Raw genomic sequence first — 13,340 nt, 5'->3', positions numbered from 1 at the left:
CGTTCTAAAAGTAACTAATTACATGATAAGAGTTGAAATTTTAAGAGTACAAGTTAAAATTAAAATCTTGAAAAATTCTATATACATGTCAATTACTTTTAAAAAAACTGCGATTTTTTATTATTTTCTTTATAGTATGAAATGTCAGTTTCGTAGAAAATTTGTTGTGCTATTAAGTTAGCTCTCTGACTATGTGACGTCAGAAGAAATGTCTTCTCTTACTTATTACGTTGTCAAATCAGCCATCGGTTTGTCTTCGGTACGAAGTTTAAAGCCGCATTTTTAAATCGCTATGACTTTGTTAAATCAAAAAAAAAACAGATAATACTTTTGTACGGAAACTTGTCTATGATCTTTTGATTTATGACGAAAAATATACTTGGAAATGTAAAATATTTAGTCAAGCAGTAGCAGAATTATTTTTTGTCCCTTATATGTTCTTAAACAAATGGGCAGATTTTTATAAATCTGACATTTCGAGGACTGCAGAAAAGGTTCAAAATAAATTTTTCCCTCCAAACATATGTGAAGTTCAGCTTTATAATAAATGGACTTGTATTTTATGAGATCATAATTAAATGGAATAAGGAAATTATTAGAGATGTACTATAGTGTTAAATATACCCTCTAATATAATAAAGGTAACATGACCATAATCAGTTAGTCCAACAATTAACCCTAAAATACCTATATAACCCCTACGAGATATATTTATCCAAGTATTTCCCTAGTAAAAAAAATTAACATCTTCTATATATATAAAAGAAAGTCGTGTTAGTTACATTATTTATAACTCAAGAACGGCTGAATCGATTTGACTGAAAATTGGTGGGCAGGTAGTTTAGAACCAAGAAACGGACATAGGATAATTTTTACCGCGTTTTCTATTTTTTATTCCGCGCGGACGGAGTCGCGGGTAAAAGCTAGTTCATTATAATATAACTCATTGCCATCCAAACTATCAGAAATAAAACTAATACTAAAAAAAAAAAACTAAACATTTTTTTTTAACATTCAAACTCCTAGCTGTCGCCGACGACTTCGTCCGGGCGGAATTATAAAAAAAAACTTAAATAGTAACCTATGTGTTCTTCCAGATTTTGTTTTATATCTGTGCCAAATTTTATCAAGAACTGATGAGGCATTCTGTTTTAATCTCCAAACAAAAATCCATCCATCCATATAAAATCTTAAATTGCGCTTTTATAATATTAGTAAGATAATATAAAGAGTTATTTAAAATGACTACTTAAGTGCAACAACTTACGGCTCTGTTTTCATTTAGTTAATTTTTCTTAATAAAAATTGCTGCTGGCAACATTGTACAATACTACAAAGGATGTTAAAATTTTCATAGGGGGGCTATACTTGGACATATATTGCCATTTGGGGTTTACAGGTTGAATATATGAACTAACCAAACATAGACCGACAAGGTTATCCATACCGGTGGGTATAAGTCAAACTAATGTTGTTCTTGTTTTTATTACTCACTCGAAAGAGAAGGCAAAGGAACTGAGCCATACAGCCTTGTCTTTTTTATTTTAATTATATAAAATTTAAATCAAACTAAATTATAACAGCTCGTTAGAACCCTCCTGTTAACGTCAAACAATGTTAAAAGATTTTCTTTGTACTGTAGCTGTCATAATTTTTTTTTATCTTATGTAATTTCTCATGCCTAAAAAGGTTTTATATATATATTCTGACAGAACCAACAGTGATAGTGCCTCTCACCAGTTCAAATATCCTTGTTTGACTATCATTTTTTTTTAAATCGACGCATGTCATCATCAAGCCGTAGAACCATAGACATGATTTGCTTTCTTCAACTATCAGTTGGCGGGCGCCAAGTGACGGCTCGCATTTTCCTATTAATCTCTTGCAAGATGAGATTGCATCTCGCGATTTGTGCCGGTTTTAACTGAGGTGTTGGATCACGTCCGCGCTCGCCGACTGCCGGGGAACGATTGGCACGTTTCAAAGCACGTCTACGACGAGCTCTAGCAGTCGCTGCAATATAAAAATATACATTAAGATATATTATATTAGCTTTTACACGCGACTCCGTCCGCGCGGAATAAAAGAAAATGCACACAAGATAAAAAAGTTCCTATGTCCGTCTCCTAGTTCTAAGCTACCTCCCCATCAATTTTCAGCTAAATCAGTTCGACCGATCTTGAGATATAAATAGTGTAACTAACACAACTTTCTTTTATATATATAAGATTTGTCTACATGTGCCTACTAATATTACAAAAATGCAAAATTTTTAATTGTTTGCATTTTATAGATTCTAAAACTACTGAACCAATATGAAAAATTCTTACACTGTTGGGAAGCTACACTATCTCTGGGTGACATAAGCTATAATCTTTACTTGATTTTTTTTTAGTTCCGCGCGGAAGAATTCGAGGGCAAACGCCTAGTATTATCTACATATATGTGTATTCTTACATTGTCAATTATAACATATAGTCATATAACTATTATATTTTATACCAAAGAGATAGCATAAGCATAACAAAAAATTCACACTTATAATTCATGGAAATAGGTAGAGATTACTTAATTATATTTGGTACAATAGCATACTTTAAAATGTAAAGAAGTGTGGCTAATGTTTATAACTATGTGAGAAAAAGGATTCTTTTTTGTAAAGACATTGAAATATTCAAGTTATAGCCAAAAATATAAGAGATTTAGCACAAATTGTAATTTGTCTATTGTTCAGGGTATTGATTGGAATCTAGTGTATAATAAGAAAATTCAAATATGTTTATTGTTTTTTTTATCATTAAGAAATAAATATTATCTTTACCCGTTTCTCCCTTTTCCTTCTTGAAATCACTTTCAATAGTTGTAGATAATGATCTTTTCTTTGGTGACTGCAAGGTAAAACAGAAATGATCAATAACAAGGTTATACATTTGCGTATATAAAGCAGGAATACTCTCAGAAAGCAGAAAAATTAACTTACTTTCTTCTTCTCCTTCTGGTAATGCTGTGAATCATAGAACTGTGGTTGTGAACGTCTCACTCTCCCAGTCCTTCGTCTGATATCTTCTGCAGCTGGTAGTGAGTCGGCACCTCGTCGTGCTGCGAAGAATGTGTGCCCGCACTTACATGACTTTGATGCTACTGCCACCTGGTGGAAATGAATAGAATCAATCAAAATATGACTCAATCATAGTGGATCTTTGTCATGATTGTTCAAATCATTTCTTGCAAACTCTATTGATTCTTGGGTTAAATCTGTCTCAGTCATTGGTTGCAATTGAGTGACAGATGTGACACAGGATTCGGCTTTGTACATTTTTGGGTTTCTTACGTTTCAAAATATGATAGATCATGTATGGAAAATAAAGCAATCATGATCCACAAAGGTCTAATCCAAAGTAGGCCTCCACCACTTTCCATTATCTTACACCACTTCAACCCAGTCCTGGACATGGAGCTCATAGAGATCCCTACAACCTCATCCTTCAAGCTTTCTAAAATTACCAATTTTAAATTCTCAAATGTAAATATAAATCTATTAAATTTATTATGCTCTCGTCGGTTCAAAGCATTGTCGTGAAACACGGAGATAAGTTTTGGCGAAAGGAAAATTACTCAGTGAGGCATGTGTCAAGATTATCGTATTATTATTCTAATTATGTTATTCTGGGGTTTTACAGGCTGGTTTGTGAACACCAATAAATTTAAAAATTACCACATATCGGTGTTTACAATTACTTACTGAAACTAGACATTTAAATATATAACTCTAAAACACTTTCCACGTTATTTGCAACACAAATTAAAACAAATTTCACACCTGTAGTTCGCACTTGGGACAGCTCTTCGCGATCATTTTATTTTTACCCATTCTGTACATTTAGCATGGACAGCGTCACTGTTATTCGAAATAGTAGATATTCAATAGATAAACGCAACAGTAGCAATTAAAATTAAATAATTATGTTGAAAGATATATTAAAAAATACAAAAATTCACTCCATTCTAATCTGTCAATTGTCAAATCAAGTAAAGAAAAAATGAATCATGTGTCAAAGACTGTACAAAGAACAAAAATCAAATCAAATAGATAAGAGTAAATAAAATGGTATTGTTACGACGACGGACAACGGTCTATATCTATAATATAGCACGTTTTATTTAATTCAATTAAATCCTCTCTTGTGGAATCTAAGAAAAACATAAAAACCTAAAAATAACAAAACACAGCCTAGTGCGAGTCCGTCTCGCGCAACGAGTGTTTCGTACAAACCTGTAGGTATATAAATAATTATAACACGTAACTAAAAATTTAAGTTTCAGTGCTATAAGACGTTGCTTCGTACCAAATTTCAAGATACCGCGTTCCTGAGAAAATGGGTCTTTACAGACAGACAGACGGACGGCCAAGAAAGTGATCCTATAAGAGTTCTGTTTTTTCCTTTCGAGGAACCCTAAAAACGAACAACGAATAATTCGCTGTTTACGCCGTATTTTTACTATAATAAAACAGATTGTATCAATTCATGTCAGGTTTACTATTAAAATAAATTTTGTTTTGTTAGTGAAAAAAATATAAAATACCAAAAACCAATATACGATTGATTTCTTTCATCTCTATAAATCTACACGTTATCGCGATTAAAAAAAAAGTTGTCAAATGAAAATGTCATGAATCAATAACATAAACATAAGTTTTTGTGTCTATATTGGATTTAATTTTCAAAAGGAAAGTGTTTTAAGTATAATTTAAAGCTTACGTATTAATGCAGACAACCAAAAAATGTTTTATAATTTAATTTGTTTAGAAATACAACTCCGTTTCAATAGTCTTAAAGCTTTATTGCTAAACAATGGGTTTGTCTAGTGTTTCTAGTTATCGTATTCAAATAAAATAGTCATGACTACTCAAGAAGTAGACGATGAACATCCCCAGTCTATTATTAAAAATGAAGATGAAGAAATATCAGAAAAACCGGTACAAAAAATGAAGCCACCTTTGGACACCAAAGTGCCGAAAAGGTTATTTTGTTTTTTTTTTTTTTAATTTCATTTGTACCAAAATTCTCAAAATAATTCTGCCAAATATCATAAATTTTCTTTATTTATCCTATACTAGCTGTTGCCCGCGACTCCATCCGCGCGGAATTAAAAAATAAACGTAATTCATACCTTATGCCATCTATGCCAAATTACAGCCGATCCGTTTAGCTGTTCTGGAGATACTTATTAACAAAAATCCATCCATCCAAACTTTCACACTTATAATATTAGTAAAATATGTTAAGATATTATTGGTCTGTAATTTAATTAATCAACAAATTTAAAATAATTGATCATTAAATCTGTCAAATGTGTTAAATAATTCAAAACAATTAATTTACATAAAAATAACTAAGGTATTTAATTATATATCCCTATAATTTATTGTAATAACATTTTTTGTTATGAGTTACGTAGAGAATTAATTAAATTCAAGTGATTAATACATTTATATTGGTGTTATATTGCATTCAATATAAACTTTTTAAAAATCTTACTAATATTACAAAATTAAATGTTTAGATTCATGGATGTTTGGATGGATCTTGATGAAATTTGTCACAGATGTAGAACATAGTCAGGAAGACCACATAGGCTACTTATAAAGTTTTTTTTTTTATGTTGCGTGGACAAAGTCGCGGGCGACAGCTAGTATTATATAATATTATATAAATTGAAAACATAATAAGGAGGTTTTGGTGATAGTTTTGTTATTTAATAGCAAATAAAACATTTTGTTTAAACACTACTCATTACATTCTTACGATGAAGGAAAACATCGCGATGCAACATATCTGAGAAGAAATTCAAAAATATGTGTAAAATCTACACTGGGCTGTGGTTGACTATGACCTAGTCACCCCTAACTTAGAGTAGGCTCTGAGCTCAGTAGTGGGCTGCTGATGATGATGATGATGACTACTGTTTAAAATTGTCAACTATACCATATGGAGGACACCATGCATTCAATATTAAAAGTACTCTTTTCTTTGTTCCAGCAGTAAAGTGTTAACGAAAAAAATTAAATCAAACAACCCTCTTACCTGTAACATCTGTCAGAAAACATTCAACTCCAGCCAGCCTTTGAGATTTCATATCAGACAAATGTATTTCAACCTTAAGGCAAAAACTTTGTTACACGAAATGAAGAAAGTTAAACAAGTCTGGGTAGAGAAAGTACTGAATTCTAATGATTTAATTGAAATAACAAAAACAGGTCCAAACACATTGCTGATGAAAAAAACTGAACGGAATGCTATTGTTGAACCTAATGTTGAAATTAAAGAAATAGATCTGTCTTATTTGTACCCAACATATAATAAATACCACTACAAAGAATGTACTATCTGTGAAGTTAAAGTACCGAGGAAAAGATATAAAAAACATATTGTATCACATATGATTTAAATCACTGACCGGCAAAATGGTGCACCCCCAGGGGGTCCTCGCATCAAATGGGGGTGTTTAATGGGTGGAAATAAAGTTGAGGGTTAACAAGTTGAAGAAATCTAGCTACAGGGAGTTCGCTATCAATTATAGAAAAGGAACGAGAAGAAAAAAGATTGGTATTTGGAAAATCCTCGTTTTAAATTATAATGTGTGGTATATTTAATATTAGTAATTTAACACTTAGTACTAGTACGTATCTCAGCCTATTTCTACCAATGTAAAATATGTATAGACATAAATTTACAATCTATAGATAGATAATCCAGAATATAAAATCAACTCTAGATTAGATGTCAACTTGTAAGAACCATGATAAGGATATGGATAGATATGGATTATATGATTCTATGAATGTCACTAAGTCTTAGATTATAGGTTCCAATCATGGGCGTCGTCAGGGGGGGCAAAGGGGGCAGCTGCTGGAGAGAATATAAACTACTTTGAAATACTAAGATCCTTACAATTCCTATCCCTTTTCTTTCTATACTTCTCTACTGAAGGTCCAGACATTCCTATAGATCCATATATAAAACTCTTTAATTACTCGTCATTTTTCCATTCCCTAGCTATTAAGCTTAATCCTGTGGAATAAATTAGGATTTTTTCCTTACTTTCCCACCTCTACTTAAGTCTAGATCAGGAATTCCCAAATGGGTCGATATTGAACTTAAAGCATTGCTAATTCTCACTCTGTCTTCTATTGACCTAAGTCAGAATTAATAATAATAATTGATCTTAAAAGTAGATAATTTGGCCATGGGTGTCTGTGGTAACGGTTCATTTTGGAAAAGGGGGTCACTTGTCCAAAATAGTTTGGGGATCTCTGATCTAGATCATCGACTGACGAAGTCCTTGGTTCTAATGACTGTGGATTGTCTCAGTAAACAAAAAAACGCTTAAAAAAACTCTAATTTTCATTGAAAATGCAGAGTTAACAATATGTTTTAAAACAAGTATTTCGGTTGTGGAAACCCACAGAGATACATATAAATATGAATGTATATATCATTTGAATACTAGGAAATATATAATTTCTTTGCTATAAATATTGCTGGTAATATGTTAATGTTGTTTTATAGGTTATTCAACAGACTGGAATCTGAAATAATATAAAACATTAGCTTATTTTAGTAGTAATTAAAAATAATTATGTCTTAAATTACTATAATTAATGTTCCTCTGTAAATATTTTATTGTTTTAATTTTAATTTATTTGAATAATAATTGCAATTTATGCGTTAAATAAAATGTCCTGCTTGCCGCCAATATTGAGTGGTTTAAATTTTACCAGTTTAGTTAGCAATTTTATATTTGTTATTGTTACTTAGTTCTTTTACAATTCAAAAGTATGATTTTAATTTATTTTGTTTTATATCATGGATTGTTAAATATATATCAAGCTCAGATTTTTTTTTTTTTATGAGATTACTTTCACCAAACTTAACTACTTAACCTTGAACGTAATGAAAACGAACGTATTGAAATTTAAATTCAACAAATTTGACAACTATGAATATTTCAAGTTTTAATTTTATTATTTGTTCAAGTTGCTTAAATAATTTTGGCAATGAAAACGGCTATGTTTTTATTGGATTAATTTTTACATAGTTCGATTTTTTTTTAATTTTTCTGAACTGGCATTGTGACTCTTACTTTTGCCTATTAAAAAAAATCTGAAGAGGAAACGTCAAAATTGATGTCTGCCAAAATGTCCAAACTGTTTTTGTTTACATATTGAGGATGATTTTATAACAAATTAATTAATGAAGAAGACTTAAATTATGACTTACACATTGTGCCAAGTTTGCCTTAAAGGCAGGGATAATGTATTCCCTTTATCGGGAAAAGATATTGAGATATACAATCGAATTTTTAAAGAGGTATTGTATAAATTTTTTTGTAAATACACTGCTATCTATTTTTCTAAATTTTAGCATGTATTTTCATTATTTCACAATTAAACGTTCATAATTAATCAATTTAATTATTAAAATAAACAAAATCATGTATTAAGGAATTCCGAACGTACTATTTAATTCTTTTTTTTTTACTTTTTTCTAGCATTCAAATGAATCGAAAATATTTATGTGTATATTTTGCAAGAGTCTATTACGTAAATTGGATAAATTTGTAGAACAATGTCGCAATGCACATACGAATATGGACCAAAAATTTAAACAGGTATGTTTTAACTTGCACACAATTAACACGTTTTGTTAATTAAAAATAAAAAAAAACCTGGTTGACTGTTGTCTTTCACTCCGAGGTAATATACGAATTGAAAGATTCCCTTGTCAAAATCGGTTCAGTTATTTATGCTACACATTTTATATATCACAAAGGAAGTTATGTACATATAAACTCACATGGACCCAAATTTACGTATGCGCAAAATATATTATCTATCTAAGTAAAGCTGGAAATCTATAAGCAAGTCATTATCCAGTGTCAATAGATCACATCCGTTAAGAAACTAGAGTTGGAAAGAAACTTTTTAAGTGAGAAAAATATTGCAATCCCTTGGACTCTTATTCATATAGGTTCAACTGTAAGGCATAGAATTAGTATGGTAATTTTAAGAGTGGTTACTAAAAAAAATTGGTAACATCTTTACAATTTGTTCAAGGATGCCGTTAACTTGTTCTAATAACAAAAATAAATTGATGACACTATGTTGACCAGTCATCACGAGTTAACTCGTGTTTTTATGGCTGAACATTGCTGACCGGCCATAAATAAACTCGTGATGCGCTTATTTTTCGCATCACTGTTAGTTTACAATTGTTAGTCAGAATAACACAAGCTGTTTCTCTCGCTTATAAGACCCGCCAAATCTTTTGTTGTAAAAAATATTTAATAATTAAAAAAAACAATGACGGAATGTAATGAAGAATCTTTTAATGAATTATATGTGGATTCTTTATCTGATTGATTTTCAGTAAAATTGCCGGTCAACAATGTGATAAGACTCCTTTATATTTCAGAATACTTTAACAGTACAAAACAACATAAACAATATATCTATATCACCAACAAGGACATTCTATATAGGTCCTGATTTTATGCATTTAGATAGTAACATAAAAGCAGAGGATAATAAAATAATTTATATAACAGAAGATGAGGATGATGTACCACTGGTGTTGTTTTGTGAAAGCAGTATGGATGCTGCGGAGTTTGAAAATGGAACTGTATCTGATAATGATACAAATGTGAGTGTACCTTTAATACTACCTTAACTCAATAAATGGACAGGCTATAAGCCATTGTATATTATGCTTTTATTTAATTAATTTTATTAGTATATTTATGTTACTCTTTGTGTGCATTGCCTTCTTCGTCGATTAGAGCAAGGCAACCACTCTGAAATTGCGTCGCTTCAAAATCAGGTGGCCTCTCGTTTGCCTCTTTCGCGTTTTGATATACGTAGAGAAACCTATAGAAACAAAGTGTAAATAGGCTGCACAAATGTAAAATTATATATTGTCTTACTACAGATGTTAGAAGAAAAATCAAATATGGAATTAAATTTAAAAAACGATCCTGCAAAAAATGGTATTAAAGTTAAGAAGCAAAAGAAAGTATTAAAAGAAGGATTCAGTTCTCGAATGGTTCAAGAAACATCAGAATACACTGTCATCAAATTGACAAAAGAACAGGTAAAGTTTAGAGGTTGAGTAACACTTGTTACATGTCTTCTCAATCTTGTGGACTCGTTAACATTTTATAGCCTTACCAGGTCACCAAGTCACCACCAAGAACCACGCTGGGTATTAATAACTGTACTCCTATTAAGCTCCAGAAATTTAAACCATACATTTGAACAATGCCATTTGGATTGACAAATACCCCTTACCGAAAATCACTTAGAAATTTTTAGTAATGAATACATAACTATAATTAATGATTAAAAGTTTTAATCAATAATTTATCTTAATTAATGTACAAGAAGTTTATTTTTAATTTTTAGGTTTTAGAGGAAATGAAGGAACGTGCAAAAAGCGAGAAATATTTACGTGCTCCATACAAATGTGAGAGTTGTGTTAAAGGTTTCAACTTTGAAGATGTCTTACAAAGTCATATGGAGAAACATTTACAGGTTAGATATATTAAACCAATGGTTCTCAAACTTTCATGGCTACGGAACCCTTTTGGGAAGCGAAGTGTTTGACGGAGCCCGAAATTCTAGGTTTCATTTTTCTAGGCCCAAGAATTTTTATTTTTTTGCGTCCCTCGTCCTTAATATTAATCTTTTGATGGATTTTTCCTCTGAAACCCTATAGTACCTCTTCAGAATTTTTTTATTATGCTTCTCTTCTCAAAGTGTGCGGAGTAAACGCTATACTAAGCGATAGAATCTCCTATTTTATTGTGAAATTATCATTAAATATTACATAAATTTAAGTATAGTATATATTCTTTTAACTTCTATTAGTTTTTAAAGCCTTGATACTTTCGATTACAAGGGAAATAATCGTTTCAGAAACAAGGTCAGTACCGTTGTGAGCTTTGCTCTCAATACTGTCCTAGTTCAGTCTCACTGCGAGGTCATATGAAGTCACATACAACTAGATATAGGTGCAAGATATGCGGTTACATTCGTCTTTCTCGACAGCATGTGTTGGAGCACCATACAATTGTGCACACACACGCTGCAGCCGCATACAGCTGCGGCCGATGTGTCTTCACCACCAAGTAAGACTTGTGTTCTTCTCACACCAATAGTTATTCCTCTACATCTATATCTCTTTCTCTCTGCAGCACGTCTTCGAGTCTTGTGTGAATATACCTCTATATATCTCTTTTTTATGTATTATTAATTGCGTGTTTGTTAGCAAACGTACAGTGATGCAGAGACATGTTCGCGTACACAACAGCACAGCGGCGCACGAGTGTCATAAGTGTGGCAAAATGTATAAGAGCTTAGAATCTCTACGTGTGCATACTATGTGAGTATATCACACACTTATAATCACATATACACACTAGTAGTTCAAATTTAAATATACAGTGTTTAAAGTATAGACGGAACAGATTCTGAACTTATTTGAGCTTCTGCAAAAACGGAGAATACAATAAAGAGTAATTTCAAGATCTAATATAAAGACTTCAAAAGTCGACACTAAGATTTAAATAATATTTTTAGTCAAAAAACTAATTATTTTATAAATATAATTTCCAAACATACTGTATACAAGAATTAATACACCCAGTGATGGACTCGGAGACCAAACAAGGTCATAGTACACTACACTGACCCAGCGCAGGTTGACTTCATACATATCTTTGAATTTCTTCCCAGACATGCTAATCAATAAATGGGGAGGGGGGGGGGATCTAACTTGACCGATTATCTCTTAAATTTTATAATTTTTACACCAGGCGTCACGACAATAAGAAAAAGTTCCAATGCGACCAGTGTAACTTGAGCTTCGTGTACCCCACACAATTACACAAACATGTCCAATCCGTGCATATAAGAAGAGATTATTATTGTGTTGAATGCGATATTAAATTCAAATCTATGGTAAGTGTACTTGTTACATCAGTTTTATAATATACAGTATGTTGCTAATTTATTTTTCAACCGAAAAAAAAATGGTATGGCTCATCCTTACCATTTTTTTCTGTGTTTAAGTGCCAAAGTAACAAAATTGATTTTTACTTTTTTATGTGAAAAGCTACCTCTTAGTTTAGTTAACATACACTAAACACAAATACACATTTATAAGTGAAAATGTTATTTTTGCTAAAGTAAAACGGCCTATTTTCTTGTTTGGTTGAAATTTTGAGAGCCTCTGCTGAAAAGTTGTCAATTTGCACAATGGGTTTTATTCGTAGAAGTCATAGAATACAAAATTTTAGTAGAATAACTTTTATTTTTATTAAGTTTGATATTAACTTAGTTATTATTTAGTTTAGGTTTTTTTTATTTATTTAGTTGGCAAACTAGTTAGTGACAGGTACACAAATATGTTGCCTACATTAAGTCGATGGTGGAGGGGACACACAGAAAGAGTAAAAGTCCCCTTCCTCTGTTAAATTCGTTTACTCTTCCCATTGTTTCCTTATAAGAAATGATTTCGAATGGAAAGAGGACTAAAATTAGGGCTCGGTATACCAAAATATTAATTTAAAAAGTAAATTAAATGAAATACATTACGCATATACCGTTTACGAACAAAGTAATAAGTCAAGATTTTGTATTAAATTCCACTGAAAAAAAACTTACTCTAATAAACTCCCATATTTATCCGCAATGTTTTTTTATTCAGGACACATTAAAGTTACATTTCAAACGAGCGAAAAGACATCGAGACGGTATTCATAAGTAAGTATAATATATAAGCAAATAGGTTTTACCCGCGACTTCGTCCACGCGAAATAAAAAAAATGCGCACAAAATAAAAAAGTTCCTATGTCCGTCTCCTAGTTTTAAGCTATCTCCCCATCAATTTTCAGCTAAATCAGTTCGACCCATCTTGAGTTATAAATAGTGTAACTAACACCACTTTCTTTTATATATATAATAAAGAAGATGCGAATGTTTAGATAGATGGTTGTTTATAGAAATCTCCGGAACGACTCAACTGATCTTGATGAAATTTGTCACAGATATAGAACATAGTTTGAAATAACACATAGGCTTACTTATTTTTTTTTTTTAATTCCGTGCAGACAGAGTCGCGGGCAACAGCTAGTTTATACATATTTTAAAAATATATAATAATGACATTTGTTTTTTTTTCAGTAACAAAGGTGAATCCAGAAGTATATCAAGTCGTAACACTCGGCCACGTAGGAAACAAACCACATCGAATACGTAACAATTACGTCATCAGTTAGGT

General features: G+C 31.3%; 3 protein-coding genes across 4 annotated transcripts; 2 read left to right on the top strand and 1 right to left on the bottom strand.

The window, feature by feature from the left end:
* Nucleotides 1-1,646: 1,646 nt before the first annotated feature.
* On the bottom strand, nucleotides 1,647-4,010 carry LOC106717174 (UPF0547 protein C16orf87). The gene is made up of 4 exons (XM_014510909.2): nucleotides 3,821-4,010; nucleotides 2,981-3,148; nucleotides 2,822-2,888; nucleotides 1,647-2,013 (listed from the first exon to the last, which is right to left on the bottom strand). The coding sequence occupies exons 1-4, from the start codon at nucleotides 3,878-3,880 to the stop codon at nucleotides 1,829-1,831; spliced, it is 480 nt and encodes a 159-aa protein (XP_014366395.1). The 5' UTR covers nucleotides 3,881-4,010; the 3' UTR covers nucleotides 1,647-1,828.
* A 717-nt stretch (nucleotides 4,011-4,727) lies between these two features.
* Nucleotides 4,728-6,611, top strand: LOC106717244. Of its 2 annotated transcripts, none has more exons than XM_045685392.1 (2): nucleotides 4,728-5,022; nucleotides 6,042-6,611. In XM_045685392.1, the coding sequence occupies exons 1-2, from the start codon at nucleotides 4,901-4,903 to the stop codon at nucleotides 6,448-6,450; spliced, it is 531 nt and encodes a 176-aa protein (XP_045541348.1). In that variant the 5' UTR covers nucleotides 4,728-4,900; the 3' UTR covers nucleotides 6,451-6,611. The 2 variants fall into 2 exon arrangements, with proteins under 2 accessions (XP_045541348.1, XP_045541349.1); XM_045685393.1 differs by having other exon boundaries at nucleotides 6,045-6,609.
* Nucleotides 6,612-8,233: 1,622 nt separating this feature from the next.
* On the top strand, nucleotides 8,234-13,331 carry LOC106717165 (zinc finger and SCAN domain-containing protein 12). Its single transcript, XM_045685391.1, has 10 exons — nucleotides 8,234-8,372; nucleotides 8,554-8,673; nucleotides 9,477-9,704; nucleotides 9,990-10,151; nucleotides 10,463-10,591; nucleotides 10,976-11,187; nucleotides 11,328-11,441; nucleotides 11,875-12,019; nucleotides 12,768-12,823; nucleotides 13,244-13,331. Exons 1-10 carry the CDS (start codon nucleotides 8,274-8,276, stop codon nucleotides 13,317-13,319), a joined length of 1,341 nt encoding a protein of 446 aa, XP_045541347.1. The 5' UTR covers nucleotides 8,234-8,273; the 3' UTR covers nucleotides 13,320-13,331.
* The last annotated feature ends 9 nt before the right edge of the window (nucleotides 13,332-13,340 follow it).

The sequence above is a fragment of the Papilio machaon genome, chromosome 29 (genome assembly GCF_912999745.1).
Source record: "Papilio machaon chromosome 29, ilPapMach1.1, whole genome shotgun sequence".
Classification (NCBI taxonomy): Eukaryota; Metazoa; Arthropoda; class Insecta; order Lepidoptera; family Papilionidae; genus Papilio; species Papilio machaon.
The sequence above is the reverse complement of the archived record's forward strand: the minus strand, read 5'-3'. Positions and strand labels throughout refer to the sequence as shown.

Excerpts from the sequence above, each read along its gene's own strand:
- LOC106717244 (XM_045685392.1), top strand. The coding sequence starts at position 4,901 with ATGACTACTCAAGAAGTAGACGATGAACATCCCCAGTCTATTATTAAA. Across the intron at positions 5,023-6,041 it reads GACACCAAAGTGCCGAAAAG|CAGTAAAGTGTTAACGAAAA; the intron begins GTTATTTTGTTT and ends TCTTTGTTCCAG.
- LOC106717165 (XM_045685391.1), top strand. The coding sequence starts at position 8,274 with ATGACTTACACATTGTGCCAAGTTTGCCTTAAAGGCAGGGATAATGTA. Across the intron at positions 8,373-8,553 it reads ACAATCGAATTTTTAAAGAG|CATTCAAATGAATCGAAAAT; the intron begins GTATTGTATAAA and ends ACTTTTTTCTAG. Across the intron at positions 9,705-9,989 it reads TATCTGATAATGATACAAAT|ATGTTAGAAGAAAAATCAAA; the intron begins GTGAGTGTACCT and ends GTCTTACTACAG.
- LOC106717174 (XM_014510909.2), bottom strand. The coding sequence starts at position 3,880 with ATGTACAGAATGGGTAAAAATAAAATGATCGCGAAGAGCTGTCCCAAG. Across the intron at positions 3,149-3,820 it reads GTCCCAAGTGCGAACTACAG|GTGGCAGTAGCATCAAAGTC; the intron begins GTGTGAAATTTG and ends CATTTCCACCAG. Across the intron at positions 2,014-2,821 it reads GAAGGAAAAGGGAGAAACGG|CGACTGCTAGAGCTCGTCGT; the intron begins GTAAAGATAATA and ends TTTATATTGCAG.